This window comes from Nerophis lumbriciformis, linkage group LG26, assembly GCF_033978685.3.
Source record: "Nerophis lumbriciformis linkage group LG26, RoL_Nlum_v2.1, whole genome shotgun sequence".
In the NCBI taxonomy this organism is placed as follows: Eukaryota; Metazoa; Chordata; class Actinopteri; order Syngnathiformes; family Syngnathidae; genus Nerophis; species Nerophis lumbriciformis.
Genome location: NC_084573.2, coordinates 19,062,531 through 19,089,345, shown reverse-complemented (window position 1 = coordinate 19,089,345; position 26,815 = coordinate 19,062,531). Strand labels below are relative to the sequence as shown.

General features: G+C 38.5%; 1 protein-coding gene across 16 annotated transcripts in view; it reads right to left on the bottom strand.

Annotated features, from left to right (window-relative positions):
• The window catches only part of otofa (otoferlin a), a 157,434-nt gene that overhangs the window by 106,067 nt on the left and 24,552 nt on the right, over positions 1-26,815 (bottom strand). For all 16 annotated transcript variants that reach the window (XM_061987276.2, XM_061987288.2, XM_061987289.2 and 13 more), the window contains exon 3: positions 5,296-5,384. In XM_061987276.2, the coding sequence (XP_061843260.1) occupies positions 5,296-5,384 (89 nt within the window). The remainder of the gene's footprint in view (positions 1-5,295; positions 5,385-26,815) is intronic.

The window sequence follows — 26,815 nt, the reverse complement described above, 5'->3', positions numbered from 1 at the left end:
AAACACTTTTTACACTTTTATACTGAAATAAATACATCTACAACTTATTAAATAAAAACATAGAAAAAACTAACAGCAGTGGTAAAGTTTAGATCCATGAAGGAAAGAAGAAAGTGAATGAATGTTTCTAACTGAATACATTTACATATGTATACAAATTTGTTTTCTTTTTTTATTATTTTTTCTAATGAATTAAGTAACGTTTATGACAACCTTTTTCCAAAACACAATATAGAATGTTGGGTGTTGGTGTTGGGTGAATGTTGGTTGGGGAGGAGATCTTGCCCCAAGTGGAGGAGTTCAAGTACCTCGGAGTCTTGTTCACGAGTGAGGGAAGAGTGGATCGTGAGATCGACAGGCGGATCGGTGCGGCGTCTTCAGTAATGCGGACGCTGTATCGACCCGTTGTGGTGAAGAAGGAGCTGAGCCGGAAGGCAAAGCTCTCAATTTACCGGTCGATCTACGTTCCCATCCTCACCTATGGTCATGAGCTTTGGGTTATGACCGAAAGGAATGAGTTTCCTCCGCCGGGTGGCGGGGCTCTCCCTTAGAGATAGGGTGAGAAGCTCTGCCATCCGGGGGGAGCTCAAAGTAAAGCCGCTGCTCCTCCACATCGAGAGTAGCCAGATGAGGTGGTTCGGGCATCTGGTCAGGATGCCACCCGAACGCCTCCCTAGGGAGGTGTTTAGGGCACGTCCGACCGGTAGGAGGCCGCGGGGAAGACCCAGGACACGTTGGGAAGACTATGTCTCCCGGCTGGCCTGGGAACGCCTCGGGGTCCCACAGGAAGAGCTGGACGAAGTGGCTGGGGAGAGGGAAGTCTGGGCTTCCCTGCTTAGGCTGCTGCCCCCGCGACCCGACCTCGGATAAGCGGAAGAAGATGGATGGATGGATGGAATATAGAATGTGAGATATAACAGGATAATGCATACGTTTATCTTTTTTTTTTCAAAACGGTTACCAAAAAGTGGGACCCCAAAAATGTACTGTGGGACCCCATTTTTATGACTTGATGGAGTCCCTGGGACCCCATTTTGAAAATTCCTAGCACCAACCCTGCTGTTAACAGAAGAGAAAAAAGGCTTTATTTAAATAAATATATTATTTATAAAGCAAGTTATGCCTTGGCACGCATATATGTGGCCTCTTTTTGGGATTTCAGAATATGGTCAGCCTACACTAAGGCCTATAGCAAGGATGCCCAAAGTAGGCAAATTGCTGCAAAGCTGCAAAAGTAATTGATTGCATGTCCTCAAGGCTACACTGTAGAAAAGTCAGTAGATTTTACTATAAATACCTGGCAGCTCGTCACTTGAAATTTACCGTAAAATCATCAGTGGTACCATTTTTCCATTTACAGTAATGCACTACAAAAACACATAACAGATTTTACGGTAAAAAAGGAGCAGCTCAGTCAGAAATTGTGCAGTAAATATAACAGTGGTACTGTTTTTGAATTTATAGTAATGCACTGTAAAAAATGGCCATAGATTTTACGATTAAAAAATGGCAGCTTAGTAACCACAATTTTAATGTAAAAACAACAGCAGTTCAGTTTTTTCAATTTACAGTATTTTGTTGTAAAAACCATTGTAAATGTTATGGTAAAATTCCAGTGACTGCTTACTGTTTTTTTGGGGGGGGAAATCTATTGATTTTTTTCCTTTTTCTTTTTTTTCAACAGGCTAACTAGTTGCGTTTGAATTTGAGACCCATGCTTAACGGTAAAGTTGTCAATGGAAAAGGATAATCTTGGTCGCCATGCTTCACCCATGTAATGAAAACCTAAGCATTTCGAAATGTAGCCTCCCCCATATGTTTAATATGCCTGGGTAAAGTTTAATAGCGATCAGATTAAATATCAAGGATGAACTGGTTACAGAGCAACACCTGGAAATGGCGAAAATAATAAATTATTTTTGACAATCCATAGATGTTGACAAGCATACCTAAAATGGAATCAAATCAAATCAAATCAACTTTATTTATAAAGCACATTTAAAATTTACCACAGGGGTAGCCAAAGTGCTGTACAATGGACAGGTTAAAAGATAAAACGAGTACCGAGCAAACACAACACAACACAAACAGAACACGATAAAAAATAAATAAATAAAATAGAATAAATAAAAACATAAAAACAGGTTCACAGCAGGTGTATTATGGGGCGCCATTGCAGGATGGATATCACTCAGTGTTAAAAGCCATGGAATAAAAGTATGTTTTTAAGAGAGATTTAAAAACAGGAAGAGAGGAGGCTTGTCTAACACTCAGAGGTAGGTCGTTCCAGAGCTTGGGAACTGCAATATGATCGCCTCCTTTCTCATTGCTGCAGTATTTCTGTATTTCTGCCATTTTGCATTTCCTTTCTATAGACGTAGATGAAGATGCTGAACAGTAACCGCAGAACAGTTTCAGCCTTAATAGATCACACTGCGTTTGCTAAATAATTATATTTTCATTTTCTCCTCCCACTATTGTCGGCGTTTTGATAATCAGCATATATTCTGCCTATTCATAAAGACAGACACGCTAAATGGATTACACATCTTATTTTGCTCATTTTAGAAACGCAATCCTCGGCGCACCAGTCTAGTAAATCAGATTTGCATGTGCTACCAAGTTTGCACATGTTTTAGTACATACAAACCTTTAGTAGATCAGGCCTTTAGTGTCTGAATGAAAAAACATTAAAATCCAGTATAAATAATCCTTAGCGATACTATTGGAGGCCTGCAAATAGTATGAATGAGCTAATTACCCAAATACTTATAACATTTTAGCTCCGAGGTGCACTCCTCCGCTGAGGTTATTACTTGCCCAGGGAAAATAGAATAAAGTATAATTAATTGTCCTTAAATCTAGTTCTGCCTTTAACTAAAATATATTGTTACAAACATAATAATTCGGCATAGACATGCGATTATGATTGTACATATCCTGTGAGTCGCCACTGACTAAGCCAATTAGAGCTTGTGAATAATTGAAAGAGTTTACCCAAAGCAATGCCCACAATATAAGGTTCCATAAACACACAGTATATGTGACATCCCCTACGAGAGTGTGCATAATCATTAAGAAAGTCGTCAGATGGAACACGCAAACAATCACCCAGTGTGGGATAAAAGCCTACGGGGAGCAAAAATCTCACAAAACAAGCAAGCACAATCAATATTTTAAGCACTGAGCAGGCACTTAATTGAAATCTGCATATTACAGATGGGAATAAGAAGGCTATATTGCTTTGCATAGAAAATATGAGTATATATATATATATATATATATATATATATATAATGTGTAAAGTAGAGGTGGAATGGATCACAAAGTCCATGATTCAGATCATATCACGGTTTTGTGACACAGTGTACATTGTTGCTCTTTATTGTTTTGTATACATTGTTGCCCTGTATACAAAACTGTCCCTGTATATATTTACTGTATATAGATATGGAAAGGCTTATAGCAAATATGTTAAATGGGTCATAATATGCAAAACCATCTTTTCTTACCTGTTGGTATTTGTTTTTTCTATTTGGGATCTACATAAGTCCCAAAATTTTGAAATCAAACCACGGAGGCGTGGCGGAGCTGTTTATAAAACAACCTTGTCTTCTTCCAAACTTTCTCCCAACGAGCCGTTCAGAATTTAAGTTTTTAGTGATGTATTTTGCCTTAGTCACGTTAGCAGATACATGGTAGAGGTTTACTTTAAGAGCTTTGCACGAGTTTACCTTTTTTATTCAGTTGTAGTTGACGTTGTCACTGAGCGCCATTTTTAATTGTAAGTAGCGTATAGTTCTAACGTACTGTATATGTGTCCATAGATTTGATATGGAAGCGCTTAAAACTACAACATGGCTGACGGGGAGAAGACACAGTTCGAAGGAGGGGTGACAGGAGGAGGACTTTGGCACATAAATAAGACTGCCTATAAAATGACGCATTCGGAAGATATAGTTAGAAAGCGATGCAAAATTTTGACCAAAGAACCACCATTACATGTTACGTAGACCACAATGAAGTGTTTTACATGTAAAAAACAAATTCTAATATGACCCCTTTAACATATACTAAGAGACAGCATTTTTGTCCCTGGGAAAAAAGTTTTAAAGTCTTCCATCCATCCATTTCTACCGCTTGTCCCTTTCGGGGTGGCGGGGTGTGCTGGAGCCTATCTCAGCTGCATTATATTTTCTAACTAGTTTTACCTTTGAGACAACTTTTCAAAGCAAGACTTTGGTAGGATTCATTCTCAAATCTTCTGACCCCAAACATACAACGACCAATTATTTTCAGATACTTTCAAGGGAAAATACCGCTTTATATTCAAGTCAGTACAGTAATATTAGTCTCTTATGCAATGGAGATTTGTGTTTTGCATACCAAGGCTATTTCTACCCTGAGAAAATAAGAAATAGACTAAAAACAAAGGTCCAATGCAGAGGACGCTGGTTCTCAGGAGAATATACAAGTTGATGGCACTGAGACAAGTTTTAGATGGTAATTTTTCTGTTTTCCACATTGGAAAAACCTCCACCAGAAAAACTGTGTTGACAATTACTAACGTCCTTCTGTTGAGCTGACACCACATCTGTCGACTTGGCTGCCATCAGCTTCTAGCTGAGGATTGCCAGTTGAAGGGCACACACACATATAAACGGTGTCTAATAGTTGTGTGTGGGCGACATGTGGTAGCATGTGGACCATAAACAAGCAGCTGTTACAATCTGGATGAATTTGTTTCAATCTGGGATTCTGATACAACCACGGACGTATTTAAACATGACACAGAATGATTTTGACAGTAAATATCAATAGCTGTGATTTATAAAGCCAGCTCCACATAACATCTGAATTATATCGTCCGTCATGGCACCTCGTAGTCATCAAGATCTGCTAGTCAGGAGATCACTGAGTGACAAATGGGTCCATTACTGATGACCTAATCCACTTTCACACTGATGGGGAACTCATTCACAACCTGCTTGTGATGATGAGGAGACCGCCTAAGTTGAGCCGGAACCAAAACACTGGTGCAATTGGGAAACAAGGCATTAAATGAAAAGATGAAACCAAAGTTTGAATTTAAGTTCTTCGACACCAGAGGAAGATTTGTGGTTTGCAAGTCCATTGCATAAACAAGTGAGTCAATTAAGTACAAGCACTTTGGGGATTTTTGTTTATTCTTCTTCAGCCGATAAACTTGCGGTATGTCATTTATTACCGATCACAGGCTTGTGATAGACCACAGCTATTTTATGTTGGGAATCATGTTTTTAAATGTGGGTTTACCTGTTAGTGAAGACTTTGCTATAATTGTACACTTGGATCTCCAGCATCTCACTTCCATCCAGACTGCTAGCGATCGGCCATCGAAAAGTCTGAAAGAGGCACAAGCTGAACAGTTACAGTAAATACGTAACAGAACAATAACCAACGACTAGTTTTAAAACGCGCTGACCCAGTGTTGGTTCTGTATTCACCTTAATCGAGGACTACGCTACTTGGTATTGTATTACAGGGGAACATCTGAGGTAGAAAACGAGGAATAGCAGAGATTCTCAACTGGCATCCCAGGGGCCAAATCCAGCTCAGAAATGACACCAATAACAGCCCCCAAGTTCAGTTCAAAACTTGAAGACAAATATTTTTGCAGTAAATTACTAAAAACACAACAGTGCTTCTGTTGTGCAGAGGAACTTGGACCATTATAAACACATTTTAACCTTGCTAGCGAACATAAAACACTAGGTTCCCAACTTGTGTTTTACATAACTGAGGCGTTCGTCAAAGCACCCTGTTAAGGCCTCTCCTTTTTGGCAGTAAAACATTTTTTTCGTAATGTGATTTATGTTGCTAAAGTGTTGCTGTAGCTTGTTTACTTCGGATGCAGTCAGTAGTCATTTGTTCAATGCATTTAGTTATACTAGTAGTGTTCCTCAAGGTTCTATTTTAGGTCCTCTCTTTTTCATCATTTGGGCTGTTCAACTCGTGATTCTGTTAAAAAAATAAACTTGTGGGATCTGAGCTGAGGATGTCGTTGTGGCTTGTGCAGCCCTTTGAGACACTTGGCTATATTAAATTAACTTTGATTGATTGATTTACATTTTTGCAGCAGATTCTTAAAAACACCAGAGTGCTGTTGTCCTCCTTTGAGCTGCACTTAGTGTTCCAGGATGAAGGTTAAAAAGGGGATTTAAAACTCATTCAACAACTCCCGCTGATGCTGTCCTCTCACTCATGAAAACACTGCAGGCTGTCAGGCAGGCGATGCATCAGCCTTTTGTTCATCTCATTAAACAAATCCTGGGGTTCCCCACCTGCTACTTTTAATAGATCTAATTTACGCTGACCTTGTGCCCAGTGCTAATATTTCAATGATCACAGCACATGTAGCTAAAGGTGAGCAAATGATATACACAAACACCAGTACAAACCTAATTTGGTTTGTCCAACATCTATAGACAATGGACGGTCACATTAATTTCCCTAGTGTAAAAAGACAACCCACTGACCATAAATCCTACATATGTACTTCTATGCACACGTTTACTCGCATGCACTACTGTAACTCAAGGATTCTACCTGCCTCATGAGGCCATCAATATTTACCGCAGGGACGTGCGGTCTTGATGAAAAAAACAAAAAACAAACAAACTAATGATAAAACCATAAAATGAATATCAATATCTGTCCGTTAAACTGTGGTTGTGGTATAAATGTAATTTCTGTATGATTACGCTCTGACAATTAGTCAGTAAAAATCACTAACTTTGCATACAAAACTAACATGAGGCTTCTAGGTATCGAACAGCTTCTCGTGGCTTACTGGCTGGTCTGCTTGTTGCCAAAATAATGTTTAAAAATACATTTTTACAACATGAATTTATAGAATTTACAGCAAGTAAATTTTTAATGTAATTATTCTTGAAAATCTTTCTATAAATAGAGCAAAGAGACGGTGTAGGCTCTGTAGTCCTAAACCTTGTAGTACTCTGACTCACCACACTTGGAAGTGGGGCCGATTTATCAGCCAGGAAACCAGCATTGGTTTGTTTTTGTCAGATTTAACTGCTCTGCTGAATGAATGAACACATTAATGTGGTTGCCAATACGGAGGATTGTCTATCCAAGATCAAATACTTCTCTAAATTGGCCTCAAGACAAAACAGAGGCGATCATACAAAGTATGTTTTCATGGACGATAGATCACGCTGCTTCGCATACAAATACAGTAGAAGGTAAACGGTTTTATTTATTTTATCAAAGCAAATACATGAGACCAAGGTTTTTATGAAAGTGAATTACTCCCTTATTTTTCTTGTTTTCATCTTATTGAGCAATCTGTATTAACAGTGATTGGAGCATTGGAATTTAAGTTGAAATTATTATTATATATACCGTATTTTCCGCACTATAAGGCGCACCTAAAAACCACAAATTTTCTCAAAAGCTGACAGTGCGCCTTATAACCCGGTGCGCTTTATATATGGATAAATATTAAGATTCATTTTCATAAAGTTTCGGTCTCGTAACTACGGTAAACAGCCGCCATCTTTTTTCCCGGTAGAACAGGAAGCGCTTCTTCTTCTACGCAAGCAACCGCCAAGGTAAGCACCCGCCCCCATAGAACAGGAAGCGCTTCTTCTTCTACTGTAAGCAACCACCCGCCCGCGTAGAAGAAGAAAAAGCGCGCGGATATTACCGTACTTCATTTCCTTTGTGTGTTTACATCTGTAACGACCACAAAATGGCTCCTACTAAGCGACAGGGATCCGGTTCATGAAAAGACGCAATCTCTCCATCCGCACACGGATTACTATTTCACAGCAACTGATATTCCTGTGAACCGCACTGTGGATACAACGGGAGCACGTACGGTGAATATTCGCACCACAGGGAATGAGAAGTCATCCTTCACTGTGGTTCTAGCTTGCCATGCTAATGGCCAGAAACTTCCACCCATGGTGATATTCAAAAGGAAGACCTTGCCAAAAGAGACCTTTCCAGCCGGCGTCATCATAAAAGCTAACTCGAAGGGATGGATGAAGAAAAGATGAGCGAGTGGTTAAGGTAAGTTTAAGTTTACGCGAAGAGGCCGGGTGGCTTTTTTCACGCAGCTTCGTCCATGTTGATATACGATTCCATGCGCGCCCACATCACGCTGGTTTTAATATATTATTAAAGTTTGACTGACCTATTTGACTGTTTTTTTGACATTCCTTTAGCGCAGTTAGATGCGGCTTACAACACGGGGCGGCTTATAGGTGGACAAAGTTTTGAAATATGCCGTTCATTGAAGGCGCGGCTTATAACCCAGGGCGCCTTATGGTGCGGAAAATACGGTAGTATAAATTGAAACTACCTCAAACACTGGAACACTAGCATTTGTTGCCTGTTCCTGCTCCTTAAAATTAGACTTTGCCATGAAAATAATCATTTAAACTATTCAGAAATGTTAGTCTTTTTACTTGTTAATTTTGGTTAACTCGTGGGATTTGTTACAAAAGGATGATCGCATTAACCATGTTTATACACGGGCTAATCACGCAATTTATTTTGACCCCACATGCTCCTTTACTTTAACCATACAAATAGTTACCTGAAAGGCGGCATGGGTTCTTATATGGTCGATGATCAGGTCAATACATGCAACAGTGAAAATATGAATGAAGAGAGCTGGTGTGCTTGCTGGCAAATTTTACCTTAAAATACACCCCAGCTGGACTTAATACTAGTAATTAAATGATACTGTTACCAAGTTTGAGTAAATAAATGACGTGCATCATATTAGAAGATTTGGGACGGCGTGGCGCAGTGGAAGAATGGCAGTGCGCGACCCGAGGGTCCCTGGTTCAATCCCCACCTAGTACCAACCTCGTCATGTCCGTTGTGTCCTGAGCAAGACACTTCACCCTTGCTCCTGATGGGTGCTGGTTAGCGCCTTGCATGGCAGCTCCCTCCATCAGTGTGTGAATGTGTGTGTGAATGGGTAAATGTGGAAGTAGTGTCAAAGCGCTTTGAGTACCTTGAAGGTAGAAAAGCGCTATACAAGTACAACCCATTTATCATTTATTTAAGATTTGAAAAATGATCCTCTGTGACATTCTGACAATAAAATGTTAAATATCGGGGTCTTTTTTTTTTTTTAACAATTGAAATTATGCAGGTGAGTAATAACCTGTGACTAATTTAAACAAAAAGTGTGATTAATTGTGATTTAATCTAAACAAAATGGGCAATTAATCATGATTAATCTAAACACAAAGTGGGATTCATCTGTTTAAAAATGTAATCATTTGACAGCACTACTTTTTACATATTGGTGTCACTCTTTCACAACTGTGCTTAAAAGTTTATTTCACCCTAACACATTGGCCCTTCTGAAAAATGTGGAAGAGTCTGGAATGTAACACCCACGATAAACGATGGAAACATGTATTACACAAGTCACATGGTCCACACAAAGTTGCACAGTTCAAAGCTCATGATCTCAGGATCACTCATTGATGTTTTTTTGTATTCAATATTTCAAATAACGTAATTCACACTTGAAGGTACAGTGGTACTTTAACTTACAAGTATTTTGAGATACCAGCTATAGTCCTCTCTCCAAAGTAAATGTTGTTCATTAGTATTGCATTATTTCAGAAAATTACTGTACTTTGTAGTACATTCTATTGTATTGTTTTTTATACAATGTGTCTTACATATATATATATATATATATATATATATATATATATATTTATTTATTTATTTATTTTTTTTTAAAGACATGTTAGTGTAACATATTAAAATTGTGGTGTTTTGGGGGAGGGAGGAAGCGCCGATTAAACTGATTTTAATTAATTTCAGTGGCCGGCGCTGATTTGAGATACGCGTGTTTTGAGTTGTGAGGTAGCGGTCATGTAATCTGTTGAGGCACTACTGTAATTCTTTTTTAATACAACTTCTAGTTGAATCACTGTAATGTGCTTTGTGTCCACATGCTATTAGCATGAATGTTATGTAGTTATATGTCATGTATTAATGCAGCGTTTCTCAAAGTGTGGGGCGCGCCCCACTGGTGGGGAATAAAGACATTACAGCGAGGAACGGGAGGGAATTTCACTTTTATTTTATTTTTTTTTTATTTTTTTTTAGATTTTTTTTTTTTTACTATGCTTTCATTTTCTATACACACTGTAAATCACTTTGTGATTCTGTCTGTGAAATCCGCTTTATAAATAAATGTAAATTACTTATTTTTCCTGTAGGCTTTACATTTCTAGGTAGGAGCAAAAGTTTGACAGACATAGCAACAGTAACTAATGGGGGCGGGGCTAAGCGGAACAAACTTGATGAGACAAGCGCAGCAAAATGAAAAGCTGTCCCACTGTCAAACGACACAGTTGCGAGACGTATATGCGACATTGCAAGTGATCTTGAGGAACAACTCGGAGACAAATGAAAATAAAGTCGTTTTGCTTTACAAGTGGACGAAGCTACTGACAGCAATAAAGACTGCCTGTTCATCGCATACGTCCGCTTTGTGAATGGCGAGTCACTGTGCGAGGATTTGCTGTTTTGCAAATACATCAAAAATAGAGCCTCTGCTGATGAGCTGTTCAAGATAATGGACAGTTTCCTCAAAGAACACGACCTTAAATGGGAAAACTGTGTGGGCTTTTGCTCTGATGGCGCAATGACCATGGCAGGGTCAAGAAACAAGCTGCAGGCTCTAATAAAGAGGGTTGCGCCAAATGCGCATTGGACACACGGTGTCATTCACTGGGAAGCACTCGCGTCAAGGCAGCTCAGCCCCGAACTCAATGAGGTTTTAACAGATGTGAGCGCGGTAAATTTGATCAAAACACGACCACTGAAAGCGCGACTATTCTCTGCACTGTGTGAGGAAATGGGAGCTGATCATACAGCCGTGCTGTTTCACCATACTTGCCAACCTTGAGACCTCCGATTTCGGGAGGTGGGGGTGGGGGGCGCGGTTGGGGCTGGGGGCGTGGAGGAGTATATTTACAGCTAGAATTCACCAAGTCAAGTATTTCACACACACACATATATATATATATATATATATATATATATATATATATATATATATATATATATATATATATATATAAAATAAATACTTGACTTTCAGTGAATTCTAGCTATATATATATATATATATATATATATATATATATATATATATATATATATATATATATATATATATATATATATATATAAATAAGAGAAATACTTGAATTTCAGTGTTCATATTTACACATATACACACACATAACACTCATCTACTCATTGTTGAGTTAAGGGTTGAATTGTCCATCCTTGTTCTATTCTCTGTCATTATTTTTCTAACCATGCTGAACACCCTCTCTGATGATGAATTCTGCTTCGTCTCCTTGTTGTGTGCCCTAGATGTTAATGTCACATATGCATGTACATTAGATGGCAGTATTGCCCTGTTTAAGAGTGTCACAACATTGCTGTTTACGGCAGACAAACTGCTTTACGGTAGACGAAAACATGACTGCTGTTGTTGTGTGTTGTTGCCATGCTGGGAGGACGTTAATGAAACTGCCTAACAATAAACCCACATAAGAAACCAAGAACTCGCCCTCGATCATTCTACAGTTATAACGTGATTGGGCAGGCACGCTGTTTATATTGTGGGAAAGCGGACGTGAAAACATGCTGTCGACACGTCACTCAGGTACGCCTGAATTTCGGGAGATTTTCGGGAGAAAATATGTCCCGGGAGGTTTTCGGGAGAAGCGCTGAATTTCGGGAGTCTACCGGAAAATCCGGGAGGGTTGGCAAGTATGTGTTTCACAGTGAAGCAAGGTGGCTCTCCCAGGGCAAAGTGCTGTCACTTGCCCTGTCTTCCCAAATGCATAGCTCCTCCTTTTTTTTTTGCAAAGATTGCAAAGTGGCACTTTTATTTTATTTATTTTGAACTTGATGCAAGTTATTTGATTTATTATTGAACTTGATGCAAGTTATAACACTTTTATTTGATTTATTATTGAACTTGATGCAAGTTATAACACTTTTTTTGATTTATTATTGAACTTGATGCAAGTTATAACCCTTTTTTTGATTTATTATTGAACTTGATGCAAGTTATAACACTTTTGTTTTATTTATTATTGAACTTGATGCAAGTTATTTTATTTATTATTGAACTTGATGCAAGTTATACCAGGCAGCACGGTGTAAGAGGGGTTAGTGCATCTGCCTCACAATACGAAGGTCCTGAGTAGTCTTGGGTTCAATCCCGGGCTCGGGATCTTTCTGCGTGGAGTTTGTATGTTCTCCCCGTGACTGCGTGGGTTCCCTCCGGGTACTCCGGCTTCCTCCCACCTCCAAAGACATGCACCTGGGGATAGGTTGATTGGCAACACTAAATTGGCCCTAGTGTGTGGATGTGAGTGTGAATGTTGTCTGTCTATCTGTGTTGGCCCTGCGATGAGGTGGCGACTTGTCCAGGGTGTACCCCGCCTTCCGCCCGATTGTAGCTGAGATAGACTCCAGCGCCCCCCGCGACCACAAAGGGAATAAGCGGTAGAAAATGGATGGATGGGCAAGTTATACCACAGCTGCACAGTTATTTTATTTATTATTGAACTTGATGTTATTTTATGTTATTGAGTTTGAATGTATACAACTTGATGTTACTTGATGTTCAATAAATTTGAAAATGTTAAGCTTGGCGTTAGCGTTCTGTTGGGGCGATGGGGGCAGGTGGGGCTTGAAAACTCGCCCTTGTCCAAAGTGGGGGATGACAAAAAAAGTTTGAGAACCACTGTATTAATGAATCATTGGCTAAAAACTCACTTCTGTTACTTTCAGTCCTGTAACTTAATTGAGTCATCGTTGGCTTTGGAACCTTGAAATATTATATAGTTGCCTGAAATGAACAAATACAGTAGTGTAGTTCTGTGAATAATCAGATTTAGGTTGAAAAAAAATACATACATTTAAGTTTATTCTGAGAAAATTAGAACAAGCAAATCACACTGATTCGGTTGAATGGTCCGTACAGTATTAATTATATTTAAAAGATTAGCACTGATTTTTAATGCCAAGAGTAATTGTTCTTCAAAACATTTACAACCAACTGGCTGAAAGGCTGACGTCACAACACTATTACCAAAATACCAATTTTATGGACCATAAAACACAAATTAGTTTTACACAGGTAAGTTTCCCTTTGGTTATGAAGGTACTGTAATTGGGTACTTACGACATTTTTGAAAATCCATTCAGGGAAACCAAGATTAAATACGTTCTGTCCCTTAAGTAATTTTCAATGTTTTTTAGATGAGGAAACAGCTTCTTCTTGAGCATAAAAGACTATTAGAAAGAAGGATTATTCAATTAGACTACAAATATGATGCTAGACTGTGATTAACATCTGTTCCCAATCCAGACACACAAGGCTTGTCTCATCCAGTATTGACAAGAATGAGACCCAGTAAAGCGCCAGTGGAGACCAATGTTTGAATGCTGTCATTCGGCTTCATTTGTAATTTGTGTGAAACATCAGGGAAAACATGGACTAATCTTGCATTGTTAATGAACAAAGCTCAGTACCTTCATTCACAACTACACCAAATTTAAAGGGTCCATAGCTCGTGTCCCAACCTTCTGCATCATTTTTGTGGAAATACATTTTTATAATCATACTGACATGCACAAATAAACTTAGACACACTCACACAAGTTGATAAGCTGGCATTTCCTCCTCACTGGTTCAAGAAAGACAAGCTATAATATACCTGTACATGTAACCTCAATAAAACCCATTCCATATGACTTACAGCAGGGCTATTTAACTGGTGGACTGGTGGCCAATTCCAGTCGGGGTTTGGCACAATATTCAGTTCAAACCTTGGCAGACAAATATTTTTGCAATAAATTCCTAAGAGTTTGCATGTTCTCCCTGTGATTGCGTGGGTTCCCTCCGGCTTCCTCCCACCTCCAAAAACATGCACCTTGAGATAGGTTGATTGGCAACACCAAATTGGCCCTAGTGTGTGAATGTTGTCTGTCTATCTTTGTTGGCCCTGCAATGAGGTGGCGACTTGTCCAGGGTGTACACCACCTTCCGCCCGAAGCAGCTGAGATAGGCTCCAGCACAAGCGGTAGAAAATGGATGGATGGATGGAAATTTCTAAGAACACAATAATGCTCCTGTTGTATAGAGGAACTTGAAACACTGGTCCATGCATTGACATTTTAACCTTGCGAGCAAACACAGAGCACTGGGGTCCAAACTTGTGATTTACTTAACTGACGCATTCCTCAAGGCACCTCTGTAAGTCCTCTCCTTTTTAGCAGTTATACATTTTTTTCGTAATGTGATTATTTTTTGTAACTAATGTGTTTTTGAAACTGGTTTACTTCAGATGCAGTCAGTAGTCATTTGTTGGGGAACTGCACTTTTTTTAATGTCACAATCCTAATGAGAGACAAGAAGACAACATTTATTTTGGGGGGGGGGTTTTTGCATTCTGAATTTGTAAAATTCGTTCCTGGTGGCTGGCAAAGCAGATATTGGGAGGAATCCATTCTGCCTCCAAATGACTTTAAAAATACATCCAAAAACCGACAATAGTACTTCATTTATGTTCCGTAACCTGTGTAGTAACCAAGCTGTAGTGACATTGTTATTGTAAGAACAAACCCGGAGGAACTCTTTTTTTCTAGCGTAGTCAGACATCGTCTTGGAACGGCATATTACGGCATTAGCTGCAAGCTAGCTACAGCAAGAGTTAAGCTCGCTACGGCAATAGCTAAGCTACCTTTTGTGTCAGCAGCTGAATCACTTTTGAGTTTTTAATACACAACACAAAGCGATAGGACACCAGTCTATATGGACTGAAAAACATGAACGGTCATATTACCGTATCTGAAGTATTAGCCCACATTATTAATGTTTTGTTTGTACACAGCTAGCTTGAAAGTGTATGTAGTTGTAATAACAGGCATGGTGTGCTTCATGTATCATGATCAATAGTATAGTGACTCACTCGATGGACACTTTGTCTGTTTAATCCAGCTGACTTGGGAAGTTTTTTCAAGTTGACGTTTGGTCAGCACGCCATATATGCCGGCGTAGCTTGGCTCCAAGTTCCACACTTAAACCAGCAAGTCACGCTGACCTCACTCTCTCGCCGTCTGTCTGCTCCAACTTTTCACCCCCTTGTGCTTACTTCTATAAGTTCATCCTCTGTATATTCAGGTTCAAAATGATAAGGTTGTGAATCTTCCTTTGTCCAAAAATAGTTGTCTTTGTTGTCTATTACCAAGTCTGCCATGATTACAACACACTGGTGTTTGTTTCCGGAAGTAGGAACACGCATTTGTTGGCAGAAGTCGGAAGTGCACCGCTATGGGAACGGAAATAAATGTGCCCTGGAAAGAAGTTCTGGTAATGCTTAAAATGACCAATGCACGGTATATATTGAACACATTACATATTGTTATAAATGTGTCTGTTTACTACATGATATATATACTTGCAGTGTGTATATAAAACATTGATGGAGGGTTTTGAAGTTGTTTTAGAGGGCTTTGAAAGCTTTGCAAGCATTTATCATTTTTAGGATAGTAAAAAAATGACGTGTTCTTGTCTCTAATGCAGTGGTTCTTAACCTTGTTGGAGGTACCGTACCCCACCAGTTCCATATGCGCATTCACCGAACCCTTCTTTAGTGAAAAATAAAATGTTTTGTTTTGTTTTTCAAATTCAAGACAAAGTTATATGTTTTTGGTAACACTTTAGTATGGGGAACATATTCTAAGAAACAAAGACTTAATTTAGAGTTTATTGGACACTCGAGGAACATATTCTAAGTAACAAAGACTTAATTTAGAGTTATTTGGTTAGGGTTAGAGGGTTAGGGTTATAATAAGGCCATGCCGAATAAGGCATTAATAAGTACTTAATAATGACTTGTTAAGAGCCAATATGTTACTAATTTGCATGTTAATACGCAACTAATTAATGGTGAATATGTTCCCCATACTAAAGTGTTACCATGTTTTTTTACTGGTGCATAAAATGAACCGTGCATGAACATCACCTTGTTCAAACAACAAAACCAACACAGTGCATAAACTCACAACAAATTACACACCTGCAAATCTGTCTGACTTCTGCTGTTGCCGTATCCGTAATACGCCGATAGGGAGAAGTTTTTATTTACATGATGTGTCGGGTGTGTTTTGACCTCCGCCGAACCCCTGAGCCCAACTCACCGAACCCCTAGTGTTCGATCGAACCCAGGTTAAGAACCACTGCTCTAATGTGTGTAATGTGAACAATTGGCAAAATTTAAAAAAAAAAGTGCAGTTCCTCCTTAAGACTAGTGGTTTTTCTCAAGGCCCTATTTGAAGCCCTCTCTTTTTCATCATTTGGGCTATTTAACTGGTGGTTCAGTTAACTTGTGAGGGACTCTCATTTGTATAGCAAATTCTTAAAAACACTATAGAGTGCTGACCTAGAAATTGTTGTTGCAATACCAAGGCAATCCTTTGATATCTTAAATGTGTTGCCGTGAACACAGAGAATGGAAACACAGCCAAAATGAATTATGAAGCATATACTTTGGGTATTGGCAGTTGGGAGAGTGGCTGTGCCAGCAACCTGAGGGTTCCTGGTTCAATCCCCACTTTCTACCAACTTCATCGGGTCCGTTGTTGAGCAAGGCACTTCACCCTTGCTCCTGATGGGTCGTGGTTAGGGCCTTGCATGGCAGCTCCCGCCATCAGTGTGTGAATGGGTGAATGTGGAAATAGTGTCAAAGCGCTTTGAGTACCTTGAAGGTAGAAAAGCGCTATACAAGTATAACCCATTTACCATTTACCATTTTGCATTGAATGACAGCACTTTAAAACGCTCTACATTTACAGCAACCCAACCTTTTATCTGCTTGTTGTGATTTCATACAGTACGACATGCGCTTTCAGGCGTCAGCATCTGCTTGAAGAATAAAATAAATGACTGTTGGCAGCAGTTATAACTCACTAAATAGGTCACTATTGGTAGGAGGCGAAAGACATTTTATAATCATATTCTTACTAAGCAGTGGAAATGACAGTGGAAGTCACTTTCTTATTAGGTAGGGGAGAATGACCTCATTAGTTATTACAGATCCTTTTCATGAAGTAGAAGAAAGCCAATGTCTAAAGATGAAGTAAGACCCATGTTTTTATGAGCTGGTATAAATCATTATTTTACACTGCTGTGGACGGATGCTGCTGGTGCTGCAATTTATTACATTTTATGGCCTTTGTAAAGCCCAGATCAGGGATTCTCAAACTGGTACACAAGGTCTATCTAGTGGTACGCCAAAGAACCACATATTTAAATCTTTAAACACGGTGTTACTGTTCAAACTGTGTATAATGTTACAGTTGCCAAAAATATTAAATGTACCTGTTAAATAAAACATCTCTCTTGTTTTTAATGAATATTTAGGTGGTACTTGGAGGAAAAAAGTTTGAGAACCACTGGCCTAGATTATGCTAAAGCATAGTCACTACACAGGACCCTTCAACATCTTGATTGGGGATGGGTACCGAATTCCGTACCTTGCGTATTGGGAGCAGCGTGGCCGTGGCAGCAACTTGAGGGTTGCAGGTTTGATTACCGCTTCCGTCATCCTAGTCACTGCCGCTGTGTCCTTGGGCAAGACACTTTACATACCTGCTCCCAGTGCCACCCACACTGGTATAGATGTAGCTTAAAAATGTAGATAATGGGTTTCACGATGTAAAGTGCTTTAAGTCTCGAGAGAAAAAGTGCTATATAAATATAATTCCACCTGCTCAGTGGCCTTGTGGTTAGAGTGTCCACCCTGAGATCGGTGGGTCGTGAGTTCAAACCCCGGCCGAGTCATACCAAAGACTATAAAAAATGGGACCTATTACCTCCCTGCTTGGCACTCAGCATCAAGGGTTGGAATTGGGGGTTAAATCACCAAAATGATTCCCGAGCGCGGGCACCGCTGCTGCTCACTGCTCCCCTCACCTCCCAGGGGGTGAAACAAGGTGATGGGTCAAATGCAGAGAATAATTTCACCACACTTAGTGTGTGTGTGACTATCAGTGGTACTTTAACGTTTAATAATTCACTTCACCTCGATAGGTACCGACAGAATTTCATCGGTACTACCACATACTGATTTACGTGAAATCAAACGGTACCATATTTTGTTACTTTTGTTGCACGCAATGTCACGTCTGCACCGACTCAAGCACTTGGCGGGGAAACAAGAACTCAGAGCCAGGGATGGGTACCAAATTCGGTACTTTTATAGGCACCAACCGAATACCGTCACTACTATCGAGTATTAATTTACGTAAAATCAAATGGTGCCATATTTCGATATCTTTTTTGCATGTTAAGACACGTCCAGTTGCAGACTCGGCCGAGGGTAAACAAGCGCTCAAGCAGCAATTGATAGTGGACTGCCTCTAGGTAATGTTACAATTTTCCAATCCAACAAGGCAAGGATACCTAATAGAAAACACTTGTACAGTCTGGCTCCACCTTTCAAAATGCGATAGCTCAAGGTTCATTTACATTTTATTTTATTTAGACATGCTACTGATTAGCATAAGCAATTGTACATGATGATTTCAACACCTCCAAATTTGGTAATGAAAACTACAATTAAGATGCACATTACAATCCAACAGCTAGCGTGTGGTAAGTAAAATACTTACTGAACTAACACTTTTTAAAAGCAAAATAACTGACTAGATTCAGTCTAATGGCAAAGACTAATCCCTGACTAAGCAACACACTGTAGCACAGAGCTGGGCAAATATGTTGAGATTGAGGCTACATTGAGAGAAAAAATGTGTCTGGGGGCCAATGTGTATAAATGATGTATACACATTTAGCTGTAAAAATCTGCTGTACAGTATGTGTGTTTGGGTCCCTTTTTTCAGGTAAACTAATACCAAAAGTCACAATGTCCGATGGAATTCTAAAAAGGTTATGTCAGACCACCTCAAAAAAAGGAATGGAATTTTACAGTTTTTTACTGAATGGGACACCCAAAATGTACATGAAAATAAAGAAAGTGGGATTTAAAATATTAACTATGAACAATAAAATACTGGATATTAACAACATATGAACGTCGCTCCTCTTTTACTTCTCAGACCAGCTCCTTGATAGTTGTGTATCTTTTACAATCAAGCAAAACACAACAAAAATGTAAAAAACAGCAAAATAAGAATACAAAGGGTAATGAAAACCTAGAATATGATATATTATCACTTTTATGCAGAACTTTGTTGCAAAAATGTGCTTCTGCATATGTTTCTGACACATGCTTTTCAGGCTGGTTGCTCTGAAATCAAACCCCGCCCAGATTACCGTAATAATTCGTATAACACTCAAAAGTGCAGATTTCAGCCATTGAAATACTTTCTATAGTTCAAGACTTATGGTCATTTAGAATATACGCACATCATACAGTTTTGGTGTTAAAGGTCTAAAAAAATTATGCAGAACGTCCAGCGGGCCGGATTGAAAATCTTAATGGGCCGTATTTTGCCTAAGTGTGTTGTAGCACATCTACTACTGCCATCTAACGTCTTGGAATTGCAATTGCATGAAAAATCAACTATATAATACTTGCAAATGAGGCTCAGAAGTAAAAAAAAAATATATATATATATAAAGACTGGACAGCACAGTTATAGTTATCAGCCGACTGTTAAATGTTAAATAAACAAAGATTGTGTTATTACAAATGAACATTTATTAACATAAACACACACAGATATCCTGAAAATTGGTATCGTTGAGTACTGGTATTGATGGGTGAAAAGTACCCATCTTTATTTACTCTTGATTCTTACATACAGTAGCTCTTTGTGTGTGTTGACCGTGTGACGTGCCGAAGCCACTGAGTGGACGAGTGAGTGACGCTGTAGTGTATTCCAGGTTTAAGCTAGACACCAAAAAAATTCTAATTGGCACCCTAGGTACTTCTGCGGACACAATGTACCGTAATGACACAAATCAAAACGTGCTTGTCAAGACTCAGAATTTCTTGGGAAAAGTATCGCCCAGAGGATACAAGCAACATTCACTTACTTTTCAGCTGAGACAGCGTTCTTATAATTTCACTGACTTGCATACTCCACTCTAACAATGTTGTTAGGCACATTGTTACTGCTGAGTTGGACTTATTAAAGCCGAGCAGGTCCGAGCTGGTGCTAGGAGTTCAGGCAGACACACAAACTTTGCATCATCGTTAAGTTTTAGGTGAAACACTGCAAGATTAGGTTTGATATGCAAAAACCCTGTGCTCATTTTGCTTGCAATCCTACTTGCAGTCTATTTCCTTTTTAGCTCTAAACTGGCAAAGAAAATATTCTGCTGGGATCATCATTTATTGAGGATACTTAGAGATAGAAAGCATCCCCCTGGAGCAGCCCTGGATTTTAAAACTGATGCACGCACTTCATAAAAGATGTTGGCAATAGGCTTATTCACATAGCAGCTATAGTGCTTGAATGGTCAGTGGGGTGAAATGTAACCTCAAAGCTAGTGATGTGGTTTAATGATGTTGTGATTATAGATCCTGGCTTCTATTGTTGTTTAGGAATTACTTCCATGTGGTTGTCTCAGCCCTGCACGGCTGCATCTGCGTCTAACCAACCAGCTGCTTGATTACGCTTATCTTATTTTAATGTACAGTATATTTAAGTTGTTTTGTGTATTGTTTACCCTTCATCATTCTTCCACCTCTACCGAGGTCTTGACACCATAGGACTTAGGCACAAACTGCCTTCCCTCCGCTGGCCGCCCTGAACATTTGTACTTCGGCTCATTTGTTAGTGCCATCACTTGTACACTGCTTTTAAAGGGGGACTTGCCTCCTGTTGTTTATTTGGGATCAGCATAAGTCCCGAAAATCAAAGCAGGGAGGCATTGCGGAGATATTTATAATATATAAATCAGTCTTGCTTTCTTTCATACTTCCTCCAAACTTGCCGTTTTTCCCAAGTGTGACGTCAGTGGATTATTAATGTATGGTATATTTTTACCCAAAGGGGCTTTGCATGGGTCCAACATTGTAGTTCGACTCTATAGTCAATAAGATTCTTCTTTTAAGCTATCCTCTTGATGTGGGGCAAACTGGCTCATACATGGAGATGCATTCTCCGCCGTTGATATTTCTGATACAAAGTAGCACAGGGGTGTCAAACTCTGTTTACTGAGGGCCACATTGCAGTTATGGTTGCCCTCAGTGAATAATTTATAGAAATGTACAGGGATTTACCTCATGATATATATATATATATATATATATATATATATATATATATATATATATATATATATATATATATATATATATATATATATATATATATATATATATATATATATATATATATATATATATATATATATATATATATATATATATATATATAGTATATACATATATATAGTATATACATATATATAGTATATATATATACATATATATAGTCAAGGTTTCTGTGGTTTATCCGTTATACAGTGCTCAATATCGAAGTAGAGGGGAGTATACGTTAGGTCAGGAAAAAACTAAAATCAGGGAAACCTGCGAAACAGGCTTGGAGGGGTGATATAGTCTCTTGTTTTTTCCTGACCTACTGTATATATACATATATAGTGTGTGAATGTGAATGTGAATGTTGTCTGTCTATCTGTGTTGGCCCTGCGATGAGGTGGCGACTTGTCCAGGGTGTACCCCGTCTTCCGCCCGATTGTAGCTGAGATAGGCTCCAGCGCCCCCGCGACCCCGAAGGGAATAAGCGGTAGAAAATGGATGGATGGATGGATATATATATATATATATATATATATATATATATATATATATATATATATATATATATATATATATATATATATATATATATATATATATGTATATGTATATATATATATATATATATATATATATATATATATATATATATATATATATATATGTATATGTATATATATATATATATATATATATATATATATATATATGTATATATTTATATACAGTATATACATACATACAGTACAGGCCAAAAGTTTGGACACACCTTCTCATTTAATGGGTTTTCTTTATTTTCATGACAATCTACATTGTAGATTGTCACTGAAGGCATCGAAACTATGAATGAACGAACACATGTGGAGTTATGTACTTAACAAAAAAAGGTGAAATAACTGAAAACATGTTTTATATTCTAGTTTCTTCAAAATAGCCACCCTATGCTCTGATTACTATTTTGCACACTCTTGGCATTCTCTCGATGAGCTTCAAGAGGTAGTCACCTGAAAGACTTTTCACTTCACAGGTGTCGTATTGATGCCTTCAGTGACAATCTACAATGTAAATAGTAGATTGGAATAATTTTTACAACATATTACTGAAAATGGCAAAACGGTGCCATAGTTTTTTTACAGTAAAATTGTGGCAAATGAATTTCAATGAATTTTACCATAAAATCTATTGTCATTTTTACAGTGTACCCTTGTAAGGAAAACTTGCTTTGAAATCATAAGTCACCCAGATCTTTATCAAGTTTGAAAAGTATAATAGTATTATATTTGTTGTATTATTAGATAACATTAAAATGTAAAAGATATGCCGTTGCATGCAATGCATTTAATTTTTTCACAAAAAATTAATAAAACAAACACATTTGATAAAAAAGATAGAGTACTTTTATTGACGCATATTATTTCCAGATGTTCACGGGCTACAATGAATGATGTAGCGGGGACAGATCTGGCCCCTAGGCTTTGAGTTTGACACCTGTGAAGTAGCATCTAGTTCGAACCTATGTCTGTCAGTAGACTCGCTATGGAAGAGCTAAAAACTACAACAAAGATGGCGACGAGATTACGCAGTCCAAGTGGAACAAAGTAAATAAGACCTCCCACAAAACGGCGCATCCGGATGATACGAGATGAGAAAATATAATCTGTGGAAAATGTTGACCAAAGAATCACTTTTACGTCTTATGTAGATCACAAGGAAGTGTTTTAAATTTAAAAATAAATAAAAATAATTTAAAAAAAAGTCATAATGTGACCCATTTAAGTCTTATTTTGAGTCGCTTCTACTGTGTAAGATGTCATTTATAACTTGCAGGGGGATCGATTGCATTATTTAAATGACATGTCTTTATTATGCATGTGAATGTACTAGACAGTAGATGAGCATGCCATTGACTTTGTTGACTGTTTTGAGTCTATTTTTATTATACAATTTACTGTAGTAGTTGCCTTTAATAACACAAAATTAATTCAAATGATTGCACTGATTACAGTCAATCGTGCCAGAGGAGGAAACATGTTCACAACTTAATCATGGATCAATTCCAAAGTTGGCCTAAGCACCGAATGATTTATGTGAGTACTTTTTTTCAGGACTCAAATAATACTAGATCTCATACAGCATGTTTACATGCACTAAAACAGTCAGAGCCCCAAAATAAATAGGTCTCTCCATTTTTTACATTTCCATGTGATGTCCTTGTTTGTGCACACTACATTATTTCTAATTCGATACTTAGCCAAACATTTTGGTCATAAGTGGTCATTTCAGCTTTTGTAGCCATCTGGGTAGAGGAAGAGAATGCGACATTCTAATAGCCGTTGGTTGGAAAACAGCTTTGTACAGCTACTGTTTTTTGGTTAGTTTTAATTCAGTTGTGAATACAAAAATGAAGTTTTGGTGGTACATTTGTACCAAACTGTCCTCTTCTAGAATGTGCCACATATTAGGTAGGTTTTTTGTTGTATCCACTTTAAAAACGTTTATTTCAGCAACCAGGGTATGTAATGTTTAATTTGGTCTTACTGTTTCCTGTAAACTGTCCCTCTCTCTTATATGCTGGGTTTTATGTTGGTCCCTCTGCTGTTCCAAGACAGCTGCCTACAGTCTGCAGTGTAACCTCAAATATCCACTGAATCCGATAGGGCCGCGGAACGTCACCGACATGCCGTTGTAGTTCCGCATTCCAACGCTAAATATACGCAGAGCTGCTGTTTTTGTCAGACGCTGCAACAAAACCATTCAATGAAGCTAAAATATGCTCGTGTTCGACAGGAAGTTATTGTGTTCCTACTTCCGGAAACAAACGTGATTGTGTTTTAATCATGGCAGACTTGGTATTAGACGACGAAGATGACTACTTTAGGACAAATGAGTATTCACAACCTTATCTTTTCGAACCTGAATATACGGAGGATGAACTACTGGTTAGAGAAGCAAGCACGAAGAGAGGCTGAAACGTTGAAGCAGACGGAAACCGAGAGAGTGAGGTCGTGACTTGACGGTGCAAATGTGGAACTTCAAGCCAAGCTATGAAATATAAATGGAGTGCTAACCCAAAATCAACTTGAAACGTCCCCTGCCAGCTTGACCAAAAAACAACTGTCCATCGATTAAGTCACTATAATATTGATCATGATACATGCAGCACATCACCATACAATTACAGAACATACTAGCGGTAGAAAATGGATGGATGGACGTTGTCGAGATAGCTGTGTACAGACAAAACATGAAATGTGGGCTAACACTTTACAGATACTGTAATATGATTGTACATGTTTTTAGTCAGTACAGATTGGTGCCCTATCGCATTGTGTTGTGCATTACAAACTCAAAAGCGATTCCGGTGCTGACGTAGAAGCTATCTTACCTTTTGCCGTAGCTAGCTTACAGCTAATGCCGTAGCATGCCGATATGTCACTACCATGGAAAAATAGTTCCTCAGTGTTTGCTCTCACTACAGCTCGTTATTATACAGGTCATGAAACGTAAATTAAGTACTGTTGGCTGTTTTTGGATTTGTAAAAGAGATTTAAAGGCATAATGAATTGATCTCATTAGCTGCATTGCTAGCCACCTAGAACGAGCCGATTGTTAAAAATTAAAATGCAAAAAAAAAAAAAATGTTGTCGTCTTGTCTCTAATAGGGATTGTGAACGATAGGCACAATACCAAAAAAGTGCAGTTCTCCTTTAAACAGTGTCAATTTTCAAAATATACATTCTGAAATTTTTTGGGATGTCACAATAGTGCATGTCGGCTGATGACGTGACCCCAGGATGCAGAGACAGGAGATGGCGTGCGGGTACAATGCTAATGAGTGCAAAATGAGAACACCTGTCGAGGTAGTAACAGACAATGATGATCCAGCCCTCTCGACAGGAACAGGGCAGGCAAAAGAAGCAACCTGATTGGCAACCAGGGACAATCAGGGACAGGTAAGAGAGGCAACGCGAAGGCCATAGGCGAAGTGGCAGGTAGTGAAAGCACATAGGGAGTAGAAACAAGAAAATAAAGAGTGCTGGAATGGAAATAACATCACGCACAGGAAAATAATAAATATAGGTCGTGGAGGATCATGACAGGAGAGTGTGGCGCGTAGAAGGTTTATTTGAAATCTAATCTCTCCCCGCACAAAGCGTTTGCAGACAGTCTCAGAAAATGGCTTATAAATGTGACTGTGGAGCAAAATTCATAATTAGCACCAAAGCATATCCAGCACATATTATCTAGATTACAAGGAAGTGTGTTGAATGTAGATTAGAATAATCATAGGTCTCCTTTAAACTGGCACATGCACAGATAGTCAATCTGGTGACATCAAAGTATGTTCATGCAATTTCGTAATCCAAGTCTGTCAATGTGAACCTAAAGGCTATGTCTACACTAGGGTTGTACGGTGTACCGGTATTAGTATAGTACCGCGATACTAATTAATCATTTTCGGTACTATTCCGTCTCTGAAACGTACCGGTCTCGCACCCCCCCTCGCCCGCATCGAAGTCACATCGTGACTTTGCTGGTTTTACGAGCAGAGGAGCATGTTCGGCAGCGCACAATCACAGAGTACTTACAAGCAGACACAGTGTGTAGACAGAAAAGGGAGAATGGACGCATTTTGGCTTAAAAAATAACGATAAAGGTGAAGCTGTAACACTGAAACGCCCTCAGGAAGAGGTGCTGTAAGACATGGCTAGCTAGCTAGCGGCTAACGTCCATCCGCCGTCGGCAGTGTTTTAGCTACTTCTAAATCACTAATCCTGGTCTCCATGGCGACAAATAAAGTACGTTTCTTACAAGTATCATCCCTGCAGGACGAGGAATATCTAAACATGCTTCACTACACACCGTAGCTCATCGGCATCAAAATGTAAACAAACGCCATTGGTGGATCTACACCGAACATCCACTGTAGTGATATCGAGTACAGGCACGTATCTAGTCGATGCTACTACGATTACGTCAATATTTTTTGGCATCACAACATCTTCTTTCGTTTAAAAAAAATGTATATTATGTTTATAAACTCAGGAAATACGTGCCTGGACACAAGAGGACTTTGAATATGACCAATGTATGATCCTGTAACGACTTGGTATCGGATTGATACCCAAATTTGTGGTGTCATCCAAAACTAATGTAAAGTATCAAACAACAGAAGAATAAGTGATTATTACATTTTAACAGAAGTGTAGACAGAACATGTTAAAAGAGAAAGTAAGCAGATATTAACAGTAAATGAACAAGTAGATTAATAATAAATTTTCTACCACTTGTCCTTAATAATGTTGACAAAATAATAGAATGATAAATTATATGTTACTGCATACGTCAGCAGACTAATTAGGAGCCTATGTTTACTTACTACTAAAAGACAAGTTGTCTAGTATGTTTACTATTTTATTTAAGGACTTAACTGAAATAAGAAACAT